Consider the following 23965-nt stretch of genomic DNA (forward strand, 5'->3'; position numbering starts at 1 on the left):
GCATAGGAGTAGAAGCATAGAGAAAATGCAATGATGGGAGATGACCAGAACACTGGAAAGATGAAAGTAGAAGACAAATTTGGTAAATCAAAGTCATCCACAGATTAAAAAGTTCTTTCCAATTAGAATTCCCCAGTTTGCTTTTTTTTCCCTCTGCAGGGTTATATAGTTCAAATGAAATGGGAATAAGATTGTAAAACTTCCTTTTGCTTAAATTTTAGGAGGAGCTAATGTGCTATTTATTTAGTTATCTTGCAGTCAAGACTTAGTGAATACCCTGAAGATTTTCTTCAGGAAATGTGATCAATGAATCTATTCCCTCTCCACACCCACATTCTTTTACTGGTTCAAAATTTCCCTCTTCCAACAGTTGGTGGGAGCAGAGAAAAACATGAAAGGGAAAGAAAGACAGCAGCTTTCAGTTGAAAGAGCACTGGATATGATCTGGGGATCAGAGGCCCTATTCTGTGGTACACTAGAGCAGACTTATATGGGCTAGAGAATTGGTTTGTTAAATGTTCAGGAATTTTATGCATCAATTGTTAAACACAACCAGTATTAAAATTAAATTATACAAATTTAAGTTTAAATAAATCATACTAAAATGAAAGGTATTAAATATTTAAAATCCATCCCTTTTTAATTATTTTACCATTGTTTTTATGGTTTTGAGGTTGTTTGTGCCCATTTTATCAGTAAAATGGAAGGTGTACTTGAAATTGGCAAAGAGGGAAATATTTAGATCAAAGAAATTGAAAAATGCTACAAATCAGGATGTGACTTATTGTTCATTGATTACCTAGACTTAAGCAATTTCTGGACAAATATGTTCAATAATGCATATTAAAACTAAAACTATGTCATGCCTATAACCATTACTTTGTCAATAGCACAAAAGAAATTGAAAAATTAACTTTTAAATATGCAGAAGCTATTATCCAATTTAGCAAAAAATCTGTTCATGTTAATGATGAAGTTTCAATACTATCTTCTTGTTTCATTTTTCTATTTCTCCTTAAATCAAATAAAAAAACTAATTAGCATTAACGTCAGAAATGGAGAACCAAGAGTTTGTCAAAATCAGCACAAGGATTCTGCCAGATTTAATTGGCTATAAGGAATGTACACTAAAGAGTATTGCATTTTTATTACTAAAATTTGTCAATGGAATCTGCACATCCTTTATGTAAATAATATCATGTATGATACAAAATGTAATGTACACATATGCTTTGCTTTGTTTGAAATCCAGATGTTAAGTGCTTATCATCACCATACTGTCTCCTACATCCCAAAGCTATTGATTTTGAAAATAATAATTGTTTTCTTCTATGAGTATCAACTTCCTAATCTGCAAATCAGTGAAATGGATATGTTTTCTAGAGAATAATCTTAAGAGTCAAAAGAAATGTTTATGCCAAAACTCTATATGGACTCCACATAGTAGGTATTATCATAAATTCAGCAAGTATGCTTTAGCTCCTAATATAAACACTAAGGAACTTGCAGAGTTTGCAAACAATGAGTAATGTTTGATTCCTGCTTATAGCTTAGTCATGAAAGGTATATGCAAATATCTTAAGGTAATTTAAGAAAAGATGAAATGTGTCACAACAGAGAAAGCAAATGACAATGAGATGAAAGAAACAGAAGTGATTTTACCTAGAGCATCAAGAAAGACTTCACAGAGAAGATAGAATCTTGAAATAAGATTTGAAGCAAAAGATGCATTTGCATCAATGGAGAAATTGTATACTGGGGCATTCTGGGCTAAAGAATGAAAGCTTAAAAGTGTATCATCAGTGGACACCTGTGGTTCATGCCTGCAATCATAGCCACTTGGGAGGCTAAGATTGGGAAGATCAAGGTTCCAGGCCAGCCCAGGGAAAGAAGTTTTGGAGATCTCATCTCAACCAGTAACTGGAGAAAGTGGCAAGTACTTGTCATGCCAGTGATAGCAGGAAGCTTAAAAGAGGATGATCAGGACTACCATATATATGTATATATACATACATATATATATATATACATATGTATATGTATATATATATATATTTGTGGAGATATATATCCACAAATATTACAATACCAATTAGGAAAACCATAATTATATTGATAACCTGCTTCATAAAACCTTATGTGTTATTTCCATGTAAAATAGGAATCATGCTATTATGGGTTATACAATCTAGAATGCCTGTCCACAATCCTACAGAACCAAAGATTTCAAAATTTATGCACACCCATTCCTAAAAACCCTTCACCTTTTTTCCTTAAGTGAAAGAAAACATTCATGTTTGAGTGATTTTTTAAAATTATGTTTTCAAGGAAACTATAAAATATATTCTGTAAGTTTTTCTTAGTACAGAATAGATTGTCCAAGAGGCTTAAAAACAAGGAGCCACTGATTGCAAACCTATGAATTCAGAAATTATTTGTGCATTACATGAAAAAGGAGCACATCCAAAGTGAGACTTTTAGGGAAGACTGGAAAATTGAAGCAAAGGAAAAGTGAAAACACACACACACACAAAAAAAAAAAAACCTTCAAGGAACAAGGACTATTAAACAGCATTATTTCATTCTTCAGTTAATGAGTCTTGCAAGAGTTGACATTACTCCGTAAAGTTCATTGAAAGCTTTTCCCCCTAGCTTGTCAAAATGTGCAAGTTACACCTCTGTGGTTTGTGACAAAATAAATGCAAGGCTTTGAAGAAAATGTGACAGAGCACCTACAGACTATTAAGTGCAATAAAAGGAATGTCTATTAATCTCTCACACACAAAAGCCTGACACAAGTCTTTGACCTTGACCTCCAGTGACCATGGAATAGACCACGGGGTCAGTCCAGTTCCAAAGGGATCAAGAGTATGTTCTCTGAACTGAGAGGTCTTTTTCTCTCCACTCCGATTTCCAGCTTCCCATTCCACTCACTCCCTCCTCAAGGCACAAAGCCAAAGAAGCCGGTTCACTCTGTTCTCTTCCTGATGACAGCTGTCAGTCTGTCGCTGACTGAACATGAAACATTTCAACAAAATCTAAAGGGGAGTTGGAAGGCAGAAATTACTCTGTCAAAAGCACGCAGGCAGATCTCCTTCCTGGAGTTCCAGGTTCCTCAACCACCCCTGAAGGTGAGAACACTAAAGAGTTGAGGTGCTGCTCTTTCAAACCTAAGTATTCCCACGCCCCCCCTAATTAAACAGCCTTAACATGACTGGAAATCATCCCGAGAAGAGAGAGCCCACAGGCTCCTATGCAACTTCAGCAGAATGCGGAGGGTCCTGAAGCCAGGTGTCCGACAGGGGCGGGGAAATCCCTCACTCCCCGGCGCTTCAGCAGCAGCCCCTGGACGGCGTGGCGACGCCCGGCGGGGGCGCAGTGAACCAGAAGTGAGACCGCGCCCTCCCGCGGGCAGGAGCGACCCGCGAATGCGGACAGCTGGAGGGCTGCGAGAGCGAAGCCGGGGCGGCGAGAAGGGGAGCCGGCTGGAGTGCCAGCTCGCTCGCTTGCCACCCCTGGCCGGGAGCCGCCGGTGCGCGGAAGAGCGGGTCCCCGAGAGTAGGGACTGGTCCCAGAGCAGGGGCGCGCGGGACACTCACCAGCTGCAGCGCGCAGAGGCAGATGAGCGAGCAGCGACCGGTGCAGCAGCCCATGGTGCCGGCGGCGTCCCAGCAGCGACAGATCCTCGTTTTCTAACGCCTCTGCTTCCTGACTCTGGAGCAGCCCGGCCAGGCACTCCCGGCCCTGCGGCCGCCGCTCGCCGCTCTCGGGCTCCGGGCTTGGGGCTCGCGCCCGCCTTTGTTAGACTCCCGGCAGGGCGGGCGGAGGTCAGTGCGGCGCGCGCGGCCCGAGCGTCTGGCGGGGGTCCCTGCCTCCCACTGTGCAGGTCTGCTTGTTGGGGAGGGGGAGCTGGTGGGCGAGCTGGCGGGCGGGCGGGGCAGGGGACGGAAGGAGGCTACAGATGGTGAGTGGGTGAATGTCTCTTTAGGGGAGGAGAGGATGGAGGAGGTGGGCGTCTGGAAAGTGGAGTGGGCTGTCTGGGTCGGAGTGTGTGTGTGTGTGTGTGTGTGTGTGTGTGTGTGTGTGTGAGTGTGTGTGTGTGTGTGTGTGTGTGTGTGTGTGTGTTCTGTGTTGGGAGGGGATGAATGAAAGGGAGTGCCACTTGGGGGTATCAGCCTGTCTTGCCACTTGGGGATATCAGCCTGTCTTGTTAGGAGTCTTTGGGGGGAGAGAAAGAGGAACCAAGAGAGGAGGAGAATGAATACGAATGAGTGTGAATTGGGGCGGCCGGCGGTGAGGGAGCCCCCGCGGTGATCCGTGCAACTGGGAAGAGTGAGCTGGGCTTTCCTGCTGCGGGATGGGAAGGCGGTTGGAGAGGTTTGCAAAGGAGGGAACAGGGGTTAGCTGAGCTCTCCTGGAGGTGGAGAGGAATGGTTTGATTTGGTGTCCAAGTAGTAAATGCCGAGAAGAGAGAAGCCAAAGGTGGGCGAGCGCCACGGAGGGCAAGGCTGAGGTCCGGAGGCTGCCTGGCAGTGGGCTCCCGTGGCTGCAGGACGCGGTGGTTCGCCTGGCCAGGCGCTGGCTGGGTGCTCAGCCCGGGCTCTTTGGGCTGTGCTCGATTTTGCCGGCTGCAGTCGGTTGCCGGAGGGCGCCCCTGCTGGAGTCTGCAAGGGAAAAGTTAGACAGAGTTGGTTGGCCAGGGGCACTGCGGAGAAGGGATGGATGGCCTGGACGCTGCGAGAACTGACGCAGAGGTCTCAACCGAAAGGCCTTTGAAATCCTGATTCAGGCGTGAGAAAAAAGGAGATGGAGAAGAGAATGCGTAGCTTTTTATAGAAATGGGAAGTGTTTCCGGAATAAAGATAATATGATCTTAAAATCCCGGGCAAAACTCTCCATGATTCCCAAGGAAACTCTTCCTTTCTCCGCCTAATAGAACAAAGCTGAGTTCTGTAGAGAATTAAATTCCACGGGGGATCAGCGTCAGTGGAACTGTGCAAGTAGCTCAGGAACACGCCAACAGAACCCTCAACAAGCCTTCTGGCCATTTGCCTCCGCCAAGACTTTCTTCAGAATTTGGCACAGAGACAGAATTTCTAACCCACTGCTGCCCTCCTGGGTTCTTGGTGATAGGCTGATAAGAAAAGGTGGCGAAAGATCCTTGCGTTTTTAAAACATTTGCTCCATACTTGAAAACTGCTTGAGCCATTCAGGCATTAAAGGGATTTCGGTTTTTATTTGTTTTGCAATTAATTGGTTCTTTCTGAAATGCTCCTTCAGGACACATATTTATAACGTGACAGTTTTAGTTCCCAGGAAATTCCTCTCATGATATCTTTGAAATTCTAGTAGGGACACATGAATTAACCCGGGTTTGGGTCTGTAAGAGTCAAAAACAGTCATTGTTTATGATCCATCTCTGTCCATTTTCAGGGAGAGGGGAGAAACAGAGTCAGAAGCCTTAAAAAAAAAAAACTCAACCATTAAGACATCCATGATCAAAGATTATGAGAGATGGCTGCCTTTATGCTCAATAAACATACTCATCTTTACTCTAGGTGGATGTAAACAATAGGAAAAAAGGACCCTGACAAATAAATAATTTAGCATATGGAAGAGAGCACTGCAGAAAGTCTTAGGCCATTGACCCCTCTAAAAGCTGTAGCAAGCAGCAGAAGAGTGAGAAGCAATGAACAAGACTTCTGTCCATATCTTCCCGAAACTACTGTACTGTCTTCATCTCCAGAGACTGTCATGAGTGATGGTAATAAAGACAGTAATACTTCATCTCTCCAAAGTATATAGATTTACCACTTTATCTTTATTTATGGTTTTATTTGTTCACTTAGGAAGTAGAATATAACAACTAACATGCATTGAGGTTTTGTCAGAATCCAGGCACCAGTCTAAGATTTGATATGTATTCATTCATTAATCCTCACAACAACCCCATGCAGTGGGTGCTCTGAGCTTCCCCATGAACATGCTAAGACAGGAACGGCGAGTCCTCTGACTACCAGAGAGAGGAAACAACTGGAAAATGAAGGCAGTTGATCTGACTCTAGAGCCCTTGGGCATCCACATTCACCATCCTGCCGCTGGAACTTGGGACATGAGTAGCAAATATCAGCAGGAGAGTGGACTATTCCCTCAGAAGAAGCCACAGTAATTTGCACTGATCTAACCTCCTGAGTCAGTACCACCCATGTGCTGTGATTTTAGGAGAGTATAGGCACTCCCATGTATTTTTTCCGTTCCCCTTCTTCCCCCTGCTAGAAACCCAGATTGGAATTTCTTTGTGTAATTTAATACAGTTGAAAATGCATTTGCCTTAAATATATTTAAAGAAACAAAGATAGCATAATAACAAGTCTAAAACCTGTGTGAAACTACCTTTATTTCTCTCTGCAGTTTCTTATTCTCGTCTTCCCAACTAAAATGCTTCCTTCCTTCCTCTTTGTTTCCTTCCTTCCTCCATCCTTCTCTCTGATATTTTCGACAGTTGTCTCTTAACTACTCATGATGTATAGGACCATGCTGGCTGCCAGTTGGGAAAAGGTAAGTGATCCTATTGCCTGCCCTCCCCACAAGGGCTTACAGGAAGGAAGGAAGAGTGAGTACACAAATGAGGTATAGCCCCTCTGGAAGAGGTGAGCAGTACCAAGGGCTTTCATTCAGTTTTCTTCTAGTGAGGGCCAGGTTTAAAAGAAATTACCTAACTTTTAAAGAAAGGAGATGAGAAGAGAGTAGAAAATGAGAGTAATGGACAGTGTCTGAAGAGGATCTGGGAAAGCCAATCTAAGAGGAAATGACAACTTAAGTAGAGCAGCTCATCACATATATGGTCATTTATTCTACTTCCTCATCTAGAATATCAGAAAAGTCACTTTGCTGCCCTGTGAGCACTGTTTTTCCCAAATTTGAAGGGGGTATAGGATGACTTTTGCCAAGGACTGAGCCTTGACATTTGCTTTTATCCCCCCGCTGTGGTGCAGCATACACCGTGGCCCCATGTGGGTATCAGCCTTAACTGCGTGGACACCTTTTATGGAACACACTATTTGAAATAGCAGCCCAGTTGCTCTATTTTACTTTTCTTCAAGGCACTTTTTTTCTTACTGTGTGATTTCCCGTATCCTTATTCAGATACAGTGTTGTTTCCTTCGTGCTTTTAACAATAGTAAAATTCAATATTTGTTGAAAGAATGATCACCTATGTATATCTTTAACATAATGCTTCATATAGTGTTGAATATTGCTATGATTTGAATGTGCCCTCCAAAATTCATGTCGAAATTTAACTGCCATTTTGATAACATTGAGAGCTAGGATCTTTAAGAAGTGATGAGGTCATAAGAGCTTTGCCCTCATGATGGATTAATGCTGTTATAACATCAGTGGGTATTTATGTGAATGGGTTAGTTATAAAAGGAGGAATTCCACCCCTTTCTGCATCCCCTCATCATACTCTCTTGCCATGTGATACTTCCCACCATGTTGCAGCACAGCAAGAAGGCACCCATCAGAAGTAGCCCCTTAATCTTGGACTTCTCAGCCTCCAGATTCTCGATCCAAATAAAGTTTTGTTCTTCATAATGTTCCCAGTTGGTATTCTGTTATAGCAGAAGAAAGTGGACCAAGGCGAATGTGTGTGCAGTAGCGGCATGCATGGTACATAGCAAGAATTCCGTGTGTGTGTATGTGCCTGCACATGTCTGAATATCATCTCAGTGTATGTAGAGTTTTTCTTATTGCTATTTATTTATTTTTGTCTCAGTTTTTTTTTTTACTTACTTGTTTCTTGATAAAATTCCTTTTGAGAAACTCTAGTCTTATCTTCCTTAAAGTTGTGAGTAGAGACAGCTGTCAAAAATAAAAATAACTGTGGGGGAGGGAGACAACACCGCTGAGAAGCCAGATCTGGAAGTACAGATTTCTGTAGTTTTTGGTTCCCAACTTTTTCGGCCTTACAGGATGTTTTTTTTTTTTTTGTACTGGGGTTTGAACTCAGGCCCCTCGGGCCTTGGACTTGTGAGGCAGGTGTTGTGCCATTTAAGACATGTTGGTAGCCCTTTTGGCTTTGATTATTTTTGAGATAGGATCTAACATTTATGACCAGGCTGGGCCATGATCCTCTTGTTTACACCTCCAGTGTAGCTGAGATGACAGGTGCACACCACCACACCTAGCTTTTTATTAGCTGAGATGGGGTCTTGAGATCTTTTTTCTGGGGCTGGCCTCAAACAGAGATTCTCCCAATCTCTGCTTCCCTAGTAGCCAGGATTACACGTGTGAGTCACAGTGCCCAGCTCCACAAGATTTTCAAGCCCAGATTGAGTATCCCTTATCCAAAGTTCTTCAAACCAAAGTGTTTTGGATTTTTGGAACAGTTGCACATACATATGCAATATCTAGGGGGTGTACCTGAGTCTAAACATAAAATTTACTTATGTTTCATATACAACCTGAAGGTAATTTCATACATTTTTAGTGTGCTTGCATTCTGACAGCAACATGAGGTCAGGTATGGAATTTTGCACTTGTGGCCTCATGTTAGCTCTCAAAAAGTTTCAGATTTTGAAGCATTTTGGATTTCTGATTTTCAGATTAAAGATCCTCTCTTAAGGTTTGGGATGACAGCTTTGAGTTCCTTCTTAAGATTCTTTTCAAATTAAGTTCTCAATTATTTCACTGCTTTTGTCTGGTTATTTATTTTATTTGTTTAAGACTTCTGGTTTTGCATTTTTCTTTGAGTGCAGTAGTTTATAGCCTTATTAAGCTTTCTGTCTTCATTGTGAATTTTCTAAAATATGCATCATTAAATATGTGCTTTTTCTCAGGTGCCTGCTTAATTTTGAGTCCCATCTTGAGACTTCGTTGGAGCAAACCAAATATAATCCTCTATACCTCTTCTTACAACTGGCTTCATTTCATTAACTGACAGACAGTTGGAAAACAATATGTCAGCTCAGTTGGAGCAAATACAAGGTTTGCACTGATGCAAAATGTGGGCACACATGTATGGAGAATTTGAAACTTGCCTCTTAAGGACTCCAGTACATTCATGCCTGTTAAGACTACTATTTTACTTAGAATTTTCTTGCCATGCATAATAATATATGCCCCAGAAAGTTTAGGATGGAAAGGTAGCAAAGGAGGAGGGAGAACAGTTTGCAGTTACAATTTCTATATCTTTTTATTCCCTAAAAGAGAGATAGTTCTTTAGATATAAGTGCTTTACATCTTAGCATTTAAAAATCCCTCTCAGAAGACTATTTCTTGTGGCTAAGATGAGAATAAAATGGGGGAAAGATAAGTGATGTAGACGATTTTCAGGATAATTGAAATCCTAAAGAGTGAGAGAACTACCAAAGAAAAAGTGATAAGGAAAATTCCCTAGAAATATCTTGATTCAAGAAATATTATTTATAACAGGTTTTAAATTTTCAGAGAGATACCCAAGCACCATCTTTTAACAGTCTAGCCACACTGATCTGGTCACCATAATTAATACATAATTAATAATTAATTAATAATTAATACAGCCATACTATGCATTTAGCATGTTCTACTGTCAGGCACTGAGCAGACCCAACCAACAAGTCAAGCATTTACTGAATTTCAGCATCCACTGCAGATTTGTGTGCAACAAATGTTACTGCATGCCTACTATGTGATGTAGGAGCCATGAGTCAGATTTCTTTTATTAAGGACACAAAAACTTCCTTATTACCATTAAAATTTAGCTCAGCTGCCCTCTGGCTTAGTCAGACCTCTAAGAATTGACAGTAACAAAGGAAAGGTGAAGGCAGCATGGCTGAAAGTGAAAAGAAGCACTAGTAGTCTCAGGGAATGGTGATGCCACCCAAAATGTTTTATGTGTGCATGCATGTAAGTGTTCCACCATGCAGAGGAGACACTCCCACTCCACACCAAACAAAGGAGACCTTGCCCTATCACATGTGGAGAGCATGTTGCTATCAGATGATTGAGCTTGGAGCATGTATCCACACGTGTCTGTGTGGCTGAAGAATCAACCTTGGATGATGCCAATAAGTTACATGAGAGGTTGCCATTAACATGAATGAAAGATAACAGAGTCTTTGTATTAGTCTTGCAAATTTTTCTCAAGTCTATTATTCCAAAAATAAATAATTTAAAATGAGGAACAATCATGCAAAATGTGCTATGTATATACACACAGCAGGCATATGCAATACAAAAAGAATCGTCTACCAGAAAAGTACACAAAATACATGAACGCAGACTAATATAGAGAAATATGAATGTTTATTTGTTCATTCTATTTTAGTATACATATAAAACCCTAAAGGATTATACCAATACACAAATTGTACCATTTGTTTATTTTTAAAAATCACAAAGATAAGCTTTGTAAAATGAGTGTGGTTCTATTTTTTCCTGTGTTTTTTATTTGTTTTGTTTTGTTCAGTGCTGGGAATAAAACCCAGGGATTTATATTTGCTCTATGCTGATCCACACCTCTAGGTCCCCATTCATTTTTTTGGTTTTTTGGCAGTACTGGGGTTTGAACTTAGGGCCCCACATTTGCTAGACAGACACTCTACTGCTTGAGCCACTCTGCCAGCTCTCCATTTTCACTCAGGAAGTTGAGAGAATTTTTAATCAATAGTTAAAAATAACAAAATCACATAATTTCTTTCTCTGTTCTTAAGAAAATGAAATTGGTCACAAGAAAGAGTAATCATTTCTTTAAAATACTGTGATATGATGGAACAGTTTTGAAAATTAAAAGTGGCCATCAAGGCCAAATTGCATCCATTTCTTTTGCATTCATTGGATCCCAAATGTACCCCAGCAAGGCCACAGTCTCATCTAGAAGAGGTGCCACTCACCATAGGAGAGTCCATTTTATTAGATAGTGCCCTTTTACCTGGGGTTTGTACCCAGTGTGATTTCTGTGATGTGTTTATACCTGGCAGCAGTAGGGAACTGATGGCGTTTAAAGCAATTGGAAATGTAGCTCAGTTTTTACGCCACACATAAAAGATACATTTATTAAAAGAAAAAACTAAAAAGCACAGAAATCCAGTTTTTGATTAAAAAACCACCCTCAATACCTGGACATAGATACTCAGTGGGTAGCGAAGTCACCTGTGCTGTTAAAGAGCAGGAAATGTACAAAACTAATCTTATCAAGCAGCAAATCCACTCAAGGAAAAGTCTTGCTAAAACAGTATTCACAGACCAAGCCTGATGGCTCATTCCCATAATCTCACCTACGTGGGAAATAGATAATTGTTCAAGGCTTGGCCACCCCCCCAAAAATGGTAGTGGCATCCTGTCTCTAAGAACAAGCTGGGTATCATGGTACATGCTTGTAATCCCAGGTATGTGGGAAGCAGAAACAGGAGAATCATAAATCTAATGCTGGCCCAGGCAGCAGCACAAGACCCTATCTGAAAAATAACTAAATGGACAAAAGGGCTTTAATAGAGTGCCTGCCTAGGAAGCATGAGGTGCTGAGTTCAAAACCTAGTAGTTAAAAAAAAAAGATAGTAGGTGCTATATTTGCCTGGCCCTCATTTGCTTGTCTTGCCATTTCAGTACACAGAGGTTCCACTTCCTCCTGTTGGCAGCTAGCACCAGTATTTCACCTACAGGACAGGCTGCAACAGGCTGCAGCTCTGAAACCCATGCCGCCTTCAGAGTGACTTAGCCTGTGACAGAGAGCATCTGGCTCCCTGGACCCTGAAGAAGATGAGGTGCTATGCTGTACTGCTCCCAGAGTTCATCAGCTTTGGTGGCTCAAAGTGGTAATTTGTTTTATAATTTACCTTTTTCTAGCCTTTCCTCTTTGTGGTTTTACTCCCTCACTCCTCTACCATGGTTTCCAGAGATCACCTTCAAAATAAAATTGCTTGCATTTGAATTCTTCCCATAAAACCCCAAACTAAGACCCAGCTGCACTCACCAGTTCTGTCCATTTGTGGCACAGTAGGATGCTACTTAAAATAGCCTTTGAATTCAGACTTTACAAAGATAACTAGGCGATAACAACAGAACCCACAATGTAGGTTAGAACTTCCTGCAACTCATGAGCATGAAACCAAGCCTCACATGTACTACAAATAATATTACAGATTTTGCACAGGGGGCATTTCCATTCCCTAACAACTGAAGATTAGAAACAGTTTTTAACAAGAGGCAACTAGAATTGCTTCTTAGTCTTACAGTTGACTAAGATCAACTGTAGTTTATCTGTTCTTATCAGTTGAATATATGATACTTTTTCTAATCAAGAACCAGTTATTAAATGGAATTTTAGAGCAGGCAGGTGGAGCATGAGCTTGCTATAACCACTCCACTCACAGGCCTGATATTGCAGTATTTCCAGGGACGTTAAGTCCTTTAGAAGACATAAAATATAGGTAAATAGATCTAATTCTGTTTGGTCGAGTGTATTTCTCTTCTGGTATTGATGATTTGCTAAGCCTTCTTCTGGGTGTTTATTTCCCCATGAAGCTCTCCAATAGAGCAATCACACTCATGTCGAGACCCTCGCTATAATTATATGTCAAACATTACCAGTCTCTGATGGCTCAAATGCATTTTCAGTACAAAACTTAGAGTCTCTATTCAGGAAAATTTGCCTTAGTCCAGGGCTTCTCCTGCCTGCCTACCCCTTACATCTCTAGGAAGGGCTCATTTCCAATTGGCAGAGCTTGACTCTTTTATGAGTCCTCATATTAGAAAGGAAGGCAAAGCCTTTATGTCTCTATTTCTTTTAGCAGGAAGAATAACTTCCAGATAGTATCCTAGTCTGAAATGAAGCAGAAACATACACCTGTGATACTTGTTATATCTTCAACTCAGAGGTTTTACTACTTTACTGTTTAATTCCAGGCATGTGATGATTCACCAACTGGATTTTTTTCTTTAGGTCTTGTAGAATGACTGATAATGCCAAGTTTGAAAGACTGGGAGGAGGGAGATCTCCGCAGTTGCAGTTAAATAGGAACCATTGGGGGCACACATTAAAATAAAGAAGATGCTAGAAGAATAATATCATCATTGTTCACCTGCCATCAATACAGATTATAAGAGATTATGCTTGTCTCAGTATAAAACCTCTTAAACTGGGCAGGGCTGCCTGTTTACAGTAATGCTTTGCCCATTTTATCATTCTGAGGTGCTATATCTTTTAATCACATGGTTCTCAGAATGTCCCAGGAGGTATCCAGAAAAATGACTAATGCGTTTAGTCAGTGATTCCTGTCTCCTTTCTTTTTGCCTCAGAGCCATCAATTGCCATCAGCAAAACATATGTAAACTACATTAGTTAAGGGGAGTAATATTATCTGCTCAAATAAACATCCTAAATCTTAGTGGCTTGAAACTTTATCTTTCACTCATGCAAACACTCCCACTTAATTTGGAGGCCCTTCCACATGACAGTCCAGTGACTTAGCACCTTCTGTCTGAGTCTTCACACTCATTCATTCTTCTAAATAAAGAGAAAGGGTGAGAGAACAACGATCTACATGTGGGAGATTTTCAAGGACTGGACCTGAAAGAGACTATATCATTTCTGGCCTCATTCATGGGCTGTAATCAGCCACAGGGCCACATGCAACTGCAAAAAGGCTGAAAAATATGGTGTAGCTCTGGGACCAAGTAAAAGGAAGTAGATTTGGAGAACGTATGACACTCTGGACAATTTATTATTTTGCTTTTAAACTACTCACTTTTTCTTGTAAGATTCTCTGCCTAGACTAACCCTCTCCTTCACGCACTTCCCATCTCTAGAAAATGTTTCCCCCTTATGATCACTGAGCTCAGGTGTAATCTCCTCTAGGAAGCCTTCCTTGTATGAGGCGCCCCTTTACTTATTCCTCTTCTAACTTGCACGTACCTTCTATTACTGAATTACATGAACTGTAGTAACATTTTCTACCTAGCTTTGTACAGTACCTATTGGTAAATCAGTACATATTTTTTGAGCTCTGATGGAGTAGAGCCCATCATTCCTCAAATGATTCCATATTCTGTAATGGCACCAAGATGACAATCCTCCAACAGGTGCAGGATTAGTTTCAAGAGAATCACCTGGACAGCTTGTTACAACTAGGCCCTCAGCACCCCCACCCTGAACATTCCCCCCATCCACATTGATCATAACTTCTACCTTCCCCTGAGTCAGAGTATACTTCCTTACCATACTGGTCTGGGTTTGGCCATGTATTTCTCTTTGGCCCAAGAAATGTGGGCAGAAATTAGGGTAAATCATTTCCAAATGGGAGCTTTAAAAGTTATAACATGCCTTCATTCACCTTCTTAATGCTCCTGCCATCTGCCATAAAGAATACAGGTCCCAGGTGGCCACTGTTCCTTCTGTTTGTGTTCTAGAAAGAGACATGTGGACACATTTGATCCCAAGCCCATCTTAACCCAGCTCTCTTAGTCCATTCAGACTGTGATAATAAAAGTACCTTGCACTCAGTTATAAACCACAGAAACTTATTCCTTACAGTTCTGGAGGTTACAAAGTCAATGATAAAAACACCAGAAGATTCAATGTCTGGTGAGGGCCCATTCTTTGTACACAGCACTTTTCATCTATATCCACACACAGTAGAACAGACTAGCAAGCTCTTGAAAGCCTGTTTGTAAGGGTACCAATCCCTATAACTCCTACAGGAACCACCTGCTAACACCACCACCCTGGTGATTAGATTTTAATATATGAATTTGGAAGAGACACGAGTATTTACACTGTAGCACCATCCAAGCTGTACTACAATCCAATTCCTACCTGTCAGCAAGAAATAAATATTTACTGACATTTATCACTATTAAAGTTCATTATAATGAACTTTTTAGCAGTGTTTACTACCATAACTGAAACTGTGAGGCCTAGAAATCTATACGGGAAAAACAACCTCACAGTGATTTGGGTACTCAGTCAGCCATCTTTGAGAATTACTACATGTACTAGTCTTCTCCTCAACAAGAGGAAACCTAACATGTAAGCCCATGGGATAGGTCACCTTTAGAGACAATTATTAGTCATTTGCTCAAACACATGGCAAGATGTAGAATCCCAGCCTTCCCAAGTAGCAGTGGAACCCAGCCTCAGCAGGGAATTTGGGAAGGGAAGTAAAACCTGGATATGACAAATGTCTCAACCTGCCTACTTCAATGTGGGCAAAAGCATTGCATAAATCTAGGCAGGATGTAGGTTGGCACATTTTTTCTTTCGATTTGAATTCATTATTTCATAATGAATTATGAAATATTCACTGAAATTATCAAGATTATCAAATCTTATAGTATCAGTTAAGCCTGTCTAGTTTTTAAATAACATAATCAAAAGACAAAATACCTTTATTCTGCATTGAGTCTGTAGCAATAAGAAATATAGTTGAGTGTGAATAGTACAATTAGTTCATGTGTCTGCACATCTATCTGGCATGTAGAATTCTAATTTCAGCCATTTCTATTTTCAAGATGCTCAAATGATTTTGTTCTTTTTTTTCAGGAAAAAGAACACACAAAATTTATGTCAAGACGAAGGCACAGGAGGATTAGGCCTGATAATATCACCACATACCACTTCCCAGTGATACGTGCCCTCTGCAAGTGAATAGCAATCAAGGATTTGCTGTACACACTAAAGAATCTGGCTCCATGACAGCTTTTCCTCTATGCTATGGTATAATAAGTGACAAAGGAATTTGGCTTTCCTGTTTCTTTGCTGAAATGGAGTAGGGAAGGTATGGGGGAAAGAAATTTGTTTAACTCTAGAAATACAGTGACTTATTTCCTTTTGTCATGGTAGAAAAAGAAGAGCTAAAATAGTCCTAAGAATCCTGAAAATTTTGTCACACCCATGAAGTACATTAGGTAGGAAGATTAGAATTCTTTTTTTTTTAAAAAAAATACTTGATGGTAGCCTTCATTTCAAATACTGAGTTATTATCCCAAAGGACAGGCATATTAGGTCAAAAGCTGAAAGAATTTCTTCAGAGTTTATCACAAGCAGAAGTTGTGGCTCCTCCTTTGTGCCTGCCTCTGCTCTTAGACAGTTTGTGACTCATAAAAGGGATTTAATGCATGCTTGTCATGAATGCATGGTCAGATAGACAGTGGTGCAGAGGGGAGATTTCTTTTTTTTTTAATTTTATTATTCATATGTGCATACAAGGCTTGGGTCATTTCTCCCCCCTGCCCCCACCCCCTCCCTTACCACCCACTCCGCCCCCTCCCTCTCCCCCCAACCCCTCAATACCCAGCAGGAACTATTTTGCCCTTATCTCTAATTTTGTTGAAGAAAGAGTATAAGCAATAACAGGAAGGAACAAGGGTTTTTGCTGGTTGAGATAAGGATAGCTATACAGGGAGTTGACTTCACATTAATTTCCTGTGCGTGTGTGTTACCTTCTAGGTTAATTCTTTTTGATCTCACCTTTTCTCTAGTTCCTGGTCCCCAGAGGGGAGATTTCTAATGAGAAAAAATGGAAATCATTGAAGATGCTTGTCCAAAAACTATATGTGTGGCTAACAAACGTTTTCTTTTTTTTCCCTCTTTTTTATTGTTGTCCTGGGGGGGTAGTACACTGTGGCATTTACAAAAGTTCTTAAAATGTATCAAATATATCATACTTGATACTCCTCCATTCTCCTTTATTCCACCCTTCCCCCATTCCTAGAATAGGTTCAACAGGTATCATTTTTGCATTTGCATACATGTACACACAACATTTGTACCATATTCACCTTCCTTCCCTCTTTCCCCACCACCTCCCCACTCCCACTGGGATGGACTCCCCACCTGCTCTGCCAGCCTCCTGTTCTCCAATTTTGTAGAAGAAAAAAGCAAAAAAGAAAAAGACATTTTTGGTTATATAAGGTAAAGATAGCTACACAGGGAGTTCCCTTGTGACATTTCCATGTATGTATGTATTATAACCCCAGTTGGTTCATCTCCTCTATTTTTCTTCATTCTACCTTAGTCTCTTTCTTATGGTGGTTTCAACTGGTTTAAAAATTCTATATTCATTCTTGTATAAAGAGTACATCAACCATGTTCACCTTCTTAGTTTCTTTCTCTTACCTACCCCTCTCATGTGTAACTTCCCCTTATTGCGACCTGTTTTTCATAATATTTCTATATTCCACATGTGCGAGAAAACATATGATTTTGGCCTTCTGAACCTGGCTAACTTCACTCAAGATGTTGTTCTCTGGTTCCATCCACTTACCTGTGAATGAAAAACATTAATTCTTTGTGGCTGAATAAAATTTCATTGTGTATAAATACCAAATTTTCTTAATCCATTCATCAGTTGTGGGGCATTTTGGATGATTCCATAGCTTAGCTATTGTGAATAATGCTGCAATAAACATGGGTATGCAGGTGCCTTTGTTGTAACCTGACAATTTACCAAGAGTAGCTTATCTTTGCTTATTTTTTATTAGTTGTATGGGGGGAAATATTGCAATATTTACATATGTGCTTATAATAAACCTTAATTTGATTCACTTTCTTCATAATTCTCCCTCATGCCCCTTTTCAACTTTTAAGAACAATTTCAACAGGTATTATTATTCTATTTTCATACATGAATATAAACTACATCAACCTTCCTTCATTCTCTCCTTATGCCAATCCTCAGAAAGAATCTGATTTACCTTTCTGTCCTTCATTTTTTTTAAGTGTACATTGATAGGCCAAGGGAATTTCACTTTGACAGTTCATTTATATATTGTACTTTATTCAGATTAGCCCCTCCACATTACTTATTCTTTTTCTATTGCCTTATTCCCCTATTATACAACACCTTATAGTGCAGTGCATTATATTGTTATATTATCTTCATACACAGATGCAATGTTTCAGTATTTTTCACTGTCTAGCAATCGCTTTCCTACTTCTGCTTCCAATAAACCCTTCAGACAGACCACTAATACAGTCTTGTTGCCTCTCCCTCTCTCTCTCCCTCTTTCTCTCTCTCTCTCTCTCTCTCTCTCTCTATATATATATATATATATATATATATATATGTATGTGTGTATATATATATATGGATGAATGTAGATCATACATGTATTTATGTTTACATTTATCTTAAAGGTATAGCTTACACATATGAGGAAAAACATGTGGCCTTTGGCTTTGTGAACCTGGCTAACTTCAATTAAGATGATGTTTTTCAGTTCCATCCACTTACCTGCAAATAACAAAATTTCATTCCTTGTGGCTTAAGAGAATTCCATTGTGTATAAATACCACATTTTCTTAATCCATTCATCAGTAGTGGGGCATGCTGGCTGTTTCCATAACTTGGCTATTATGAATGGTGCTGCAATAAACATGGGTGTGCAGGAGTCTTCATTGTAACCTGACTTACACTCTTTCATGTACATCCCTAAGAATGGTGTTGCTAGACCATATGGCAGCTCTATTTTTGGTTTTTGAGGAAAGTCCATATTGCTTATCACAGCAGTTGTGCTAATTTACCTTCCCACCAAAAGTGTATAAGTATTCTTTTCCCCACATGCTCATTAGCATTTGTTATTTGTGTTTTTCATGGCAGCCATTCTGACTGAGTGAGGTGGAATCTCAATGTCATTTTCATTTTCATTTTCTTTATGGCCAAGGATGGCTTCTCTTCATGTATTTATTGGCCATTTGTACTTCTTCTTTTGAGACTCGTCTGTTCAGTTCATTTGCTGGTTTTTTCAGTGGGTTGTTGATTCTTTGAGAGGTTATTAATCCCTTGTTGGATGTATAGCTAGTCAATATGTTCTCCCATTCTGTAGGCTGTCTCTTTAGTCTAGTAACTGTTTCCTGTCTGTGCAGAAGCTTTTAAGTTTTATGTGGTCCCTTTAGTCAATGCTTTCTCTTAACTACTGAACTACTGGAGTTTTATTCAGGTCTGGTTTTGTGCCAATGCCATGCTGTTTTTATTACTATGGCTCTATAGTATAGCTTGAAATCAGGTATTGTGATGCTTCCAGTTTTGCTCTCACTGCTCAGGATTGCTTTGGCTATTTGAGGTCTTTGTGCTTCCATATAAACTTTAAGATTAACTTTTCTATCTGGGTGAAGAATGTCACTGGACTTTTGATGGGGATTGCATTGAACATGTCAATTGCTTTTGGTAGTATAGCCATTTCTGCAATAATGATTCTGCTTATCCATGAACATGGAACATCCTTCCTTCTTCTAATATCTCCTTTGATTTCTTTCTTTAGTAATTTATAATTTTCATTGTAGAGATCTCTCACAATGATCTAGATATTTTAACTTTTTTTGATGCTACTGTGAATTGTATTGTTTTCCTGATTTCTTTATCAGACTGTTAATTGTTTTGTGTATAGAAATTCTACTGTAGCCAGCACTGGTGTCTCATGCCTATAATCCTAGCTACTCAGGAGGCAGCGAGCAGGAGGATCACTGTTCAAAGCCAGCCTGAGCAAGTAGTTTGCAAGGCTCTATCTTGAAAAAACTCATCACAAAAAAGAGGCCTGTAGAACAGCTCAAGATGTAGGCCCTGAGTTCAAACCCAGTATTGCAAAAAAAAAAAAAAAAAAAAAAGAAAGAAAGAAATGCTACTGATTTGGGGGTATTGACTTTGCATTCTGCTTCTTTGATGAACATGTTTATGAGATCTAAGAGATTTTTGGTAGAGCTTTTAGGATCCTTTAGGTATAAGATCAGATCATCTGCAAATAAAGATAATTTGACTTCTTTCTTTCCAATTTATGTGCCTCTCCAGCTCTACTTGGGAAATTCTTAATCCAATTCAAGGATCAATTAAAATGCCAACTTCTAGTTGATCTATTTTGAATTGATTTTTGTACAGAATGAGAGACAAGGGCCTAGTTTCAGCCTCTTACATGTGAATATCTAGTTTTCCCAATACCATTTGTTAAAGAGCTAACTCTTCTGCAAAGTAAATTTCTGGGACTTTGTTAAAAATCAGATAGCTGTAGCTGTGTAGGCTTATTTCTGGATCTTAATGTAAGATTGGAAACTTTGAAGAATATATCTCCAAGACAGAACCCCAGTTGCTCAGAAAGTAGCAACAATTTTTAAAAGCGAATGTATCAAATTAAAAAGCTTCTGTGCAACAGAGGAAACAATTTCCAGAATCAAAAGCAAATCTACGAAAAGAGAGAAAATCTTTGCCAATTATTTATCAGATAAAGGATTAATGCACAGAATATATAAAGAGTGTCAAAACACCAAAAGAATAAATAATTAGCAAATGGGCAAATGAATGGAACACAGTTTTCAAAAATGGAAATACAAATGACTAAGAAATATATGAATAAATGTTCAATATCATTAACCATAAGGCTAGTCAAAACATCACAGAGATTCTACCTCATCCCAGGCAGAATGGCTGTCATTAACAACAAATGCTGGTGATGTAAGAAAAAAAGAAACCCTTATATAGTATTGTCAGTGCAGCCCCTATGGAAATCAGTATGGACGTTCTTTAAAAAACTAAGATAAAATTACCATATGATTCTGCTATCCCACACCTGGGCATAATTCTGAAGGAATATAAGTCAACATATAGCCACAATCCCTAACTATAGAATCAGACTAAGTGCCCCTCAACCAATGAATGGATGAAGAAAACGTAGTATATCTACACAATGGAGTATTACTCAGCCATAAAGACTGAAATTATGTCATTTGAAGGAAAATGAATGGAACTAGAGATCTTCAGGTTAAGCAAAACTACTAGGACTGAGAAAGTCAAATATCTCATGTTCTCTGTCATATGTTCAATCTTGTCCTTAAAAATGAATGACAGGAATGTAAAATAGGTACTGTTTGGGGTAGGTACAAGCAAGCAGGGGTGAAGTGAAAGGAGAGGATAGGGGGCGAATACGGTTGAAATATTCTATACACATGTGTGGAAATAGAACAATGAAACCTGTTTCGTTTGTTTCAGGAAGGGGGAGGAGGGAACAAAAAGGAATGATAAGGGCATGGATTCAATGTGGTACATTGATGAAACCCCTTTGTACAACAAATACATGCCAATAAAAATAAAAAACAGAAAAAGGAATGTCAACTGTTCTGTGATGCCTTATCCAACTGTCCCTCCCCCCAGCTTCACCAGACTCTTCAGGTCAGGAAATTCCAAGAGCACTGCAAACAAATGGAAGGTGACATGGAGGGGCAGAATGGATGTGCCCTGTGATCCCTATAGACATATCTAATGGTCATGTCTATTGGTGAAGGCATTGGGGAAGTTTAACTGTAACTCAAAACATCAGCATATTTATCTGACAAATGGAAGCCAGCAGCACAATGCTGTGGTTAAAACTCCAGACCCAGATTGCTGGGCTAGAATTTTGCTCCAACAAAGATTGGCTTTGAGAAACTTACATTTCTTCCTGGTCCTGCTCTGTAGAAGGAGGGTGACGATAAAGGCACTGAGAGCTGTGGGAACTAGATGAGTAAGTTAATGTAAAGCAGGGAGCCTCCCCGTGCCATGGCAAATGTGTAGTAAGAGGCAGACGTTATTTTGATTAGAACAATTTAAAAAATTCCCTTATTGTAGTTTAAGACTGACATTGAATTTGGTTACATAATCTTTTGGATGTTTTTAATGATTATCTCAAGTCTTCAGACTTGAGGTCTATTTTTCTTTCTTTGGAAGAATTCAAACAATAAAAAGTAAAGAAAATTATTAGGAAACATTTCAATTTTCCCAATCTAGTATAGCTATGCCTCTTTACAAATTATAACTTGATATTTTACACTTAAGAACACACGCACAAACACATAAGTAATAATTTTAAAATAATTTTAGTTATTTAGTTATATTACCAAAATAATATAAATTAGTTATTTTAAGAGCTTATCTCATGTGTATTCTAGACAGATACTTGACAAAAATATTTCTATAAACTGCTTATAAATAGATCTGGTAAAGTAGGAATATGTTTAGAAGGTATATTTGGATTAGCATGAAACTGTACTTTTTTCTTACAGTGCTTGTTCTAACAAGTCTATATATTATTGCAGACAGTGACTCCTTACTTGCGCTTCTTATTGAATTGTGGGAATGTAAGTACCGAAGGCCTTTCAAATGAGACTATGAAGTGAAATGTATTCTGTGCTGCAGCAGAGCTTTATTCTACTCTCACACTAGCAAGTGGCTGATCTTCAGACTTGAGGTCTATTTATTAGTGAACAGGCTGCTGAGGACAGCATTTGTGGTGTCTTTTCCTGGAAATCTTACTAACTCAACACAAGCCAATCCATCATAGCTCCACAAAGGAGGCAATGAAAAGCAGGCCTGTCTCCTGCACTTAAAATTGAAATTAACCTGATTAAATTGCACAAAGAGTTCCCTGCAGTCAGCCCTGTTTGACATCAAAAAAAGATTCAAAGCTACAGAGAGTTGAGAATCTGGAACAAACAATATCATCTTTTACTCAAAGCTGTAAAGAAAAAAGAAAATCCAGCTGTTACAAAGGATTTCAGTAATTTTAATAGTAGATTTATTTGATCAACCCAATTATTTGTTATTTAATAGTTACAGGTGGTTCAAATATTACTACTCAAAATTTAAGTCTTTTATCTTTATATTAACATCTTGCTTTGGTGAGTAAAGAAATAAAACAATATTCCAGAAATTTTGTTTTAATAAGTGAATCTTTACAGTAGGCATTGCCACTAGAAATGCATGCAGGGCCAGGCAGGACATGAGGCTGGAAGCAGGCAGACAGGGATGCCACGAATGGGGAGGAGTCTGCTAAGGGGAAAGATGTTACTCAGCTCAGTGAATTGCTGCCTGGCTGAGGTCTGAATCTGCCCTGCCAGGCCATCTCTGAAGATTGTCAAGAAAAGACTGAAAATGGATTTTTTAAAAATGTGATCCCTCCCAGTATTCCATTATCATGATTAGTTTAAAAAATTAAAACACACTGTGTGTGTCAACAAAATAGATGATCATATTTATCTTAGGAACATTTAACTACCTTCGTTGAACAGTTTGTTTCATAGCTAGCAGTCTAGAGAATGGTCTTGGATTTTGTTTATACACGTTTTTGTTCTTCTGCCACAAGACTTTTGGTTAACCTGGAGGATATTCTGATACAGTGTGGTTACATAAATATCACAAAATAATATTGATATCTAGGTTTACTAAACCAGTCTCCATAGACATTCTTCTCCTTATTCTTTCTCTTCCTTCTCCTTTTCTTCCTTTTTAGTAAGATTCAACCCTCAATCATTTAAGGAAGAAAAAGAACTAACAATTTTTAAGTGACTAATATATGGTAAGCATTGCTCTTACATCTTTTAGTCTTAATGAAGTCCTCCAAGGACTGCAGATAAGGAAAGGGAGTTCTAAGAACAATAATTTATTTAATATCAAACATCTAGTAAGCAGGATAGAAATAATAGAAAGCAAAATTGGCTGATAACAGAATCTAAGCCTCCTTCCTTCCTTCCTTCCTTCCTTCTTTCCTTCCTTGCTTCCTTTCTTCCTTCCTTCTTTCCTTTCTTTCCTTTTCTTCTCCTCTCCTTTCTTTCCTTCTTTCTTTCCTTCTTTCTTTTTTTGTGGTTCCGGGGATCAACCACAAGAACTTGCTAATACTAGGCAAGCTTTCTACTGCTGAGCTATATCCCCAGTTCCCTAAACTATGTTCATTTTAACATGCTGTTCTGAGTAAAACATTTCTTTTATATTTTATTCTTCAGGTAATTCAAACATTATGTCACACTTTTGCACAAAATAAATAGAAAACAAGAGCTATTACCTATGCTAATATCAATTTCTATCTGATAAACTCTAGGGTTTCTAATATAAAGATAGAAGCAACAAACAAAATGAAAAAACTAAAAACAAATTCTGTTTGAAAAATTCAGGTGACAGCCATAACATTTAGCCAAAATAAAAAAGAGTCTTCCAAAAAAGCATTTGTGAAGAGGCAAGGGTAAGAA

At 39.1% G+C, this 23965-nt stretch overlaps 1 protein-coding gene, 1 long non-coding RNA gene and 1 other non-coding gene across 6 annotated transcripts in view; 2 read left to right on the top strand and 1 right to left on the bottom strand.

The window, feature by feature from the left end:
- The window catches only part of Nkain3 (sodium/potassium transporting ATPase interacting 3), a 698611-nt gene extending 694732 nt beyond the window's left edge, over positions 1 to 3879 (bottom strand). For all 3 annotated transcript variants that reach the window (XM_074068602.1, XM_074068604.1, XM_074068603.1), the window contains exon 1: positions 3600 to 3879. In XM_074068602.1, the coding sequence (XP_073924703.1) occupies positions 3600 to 3653 (54 nt within the window). In that variant the 5' untranslated portion in view covers positions 3654 to 3879. The remainder of the gene's footprint in view (positions 1 to 3599) is intronic.
- Positions 1 to 21748, top strand: part of LOC141421665 (uncharacterized) — a 68636-nt gene extending 46888 nt beyond the window's left edge. The window contains exons 2-4 of one of the 2 annotated variants that reach the window (XR_012446332.1): positions 8841 to 8988; positions 11590 to 11798; positions 15524 to 21748. This is a non-coding gene — a long non-coding RNA (uncharacterized lncRNA). Of the gene's footprint in view, positions 1 to 4765; positions 8989 to 11589; positions 11799 to 15523 lie in introns of those variants that run through there. The other variant, XR_012446331.1, reaches the window with a different exon arrangement.
- LOC141421944 (U2 spliceosomal RNA) lies at positions 12199 to 12395 on the top strand. Its single transcript, XR_012446625.1, has one exon. It is a non-coding gene; the product is annotated as a U2 spliceosomal RNA (small nuclear RNA).
- Positions 21749 to 23965: the final 2217 nt, after the last annotated feature.

Source organism: Castor canadensis, chromosome 3 (assembly GCF_047511655.1).
Source record: "Castor canadensis chromosome 3, mCasCan1.hap1v2, whole genome shotgun sequence".
NCBI lineage: Eukaryota > Metazoa > Chordata > Mammalia > Rodentia > Castoridae > Castor > Castor canadensis.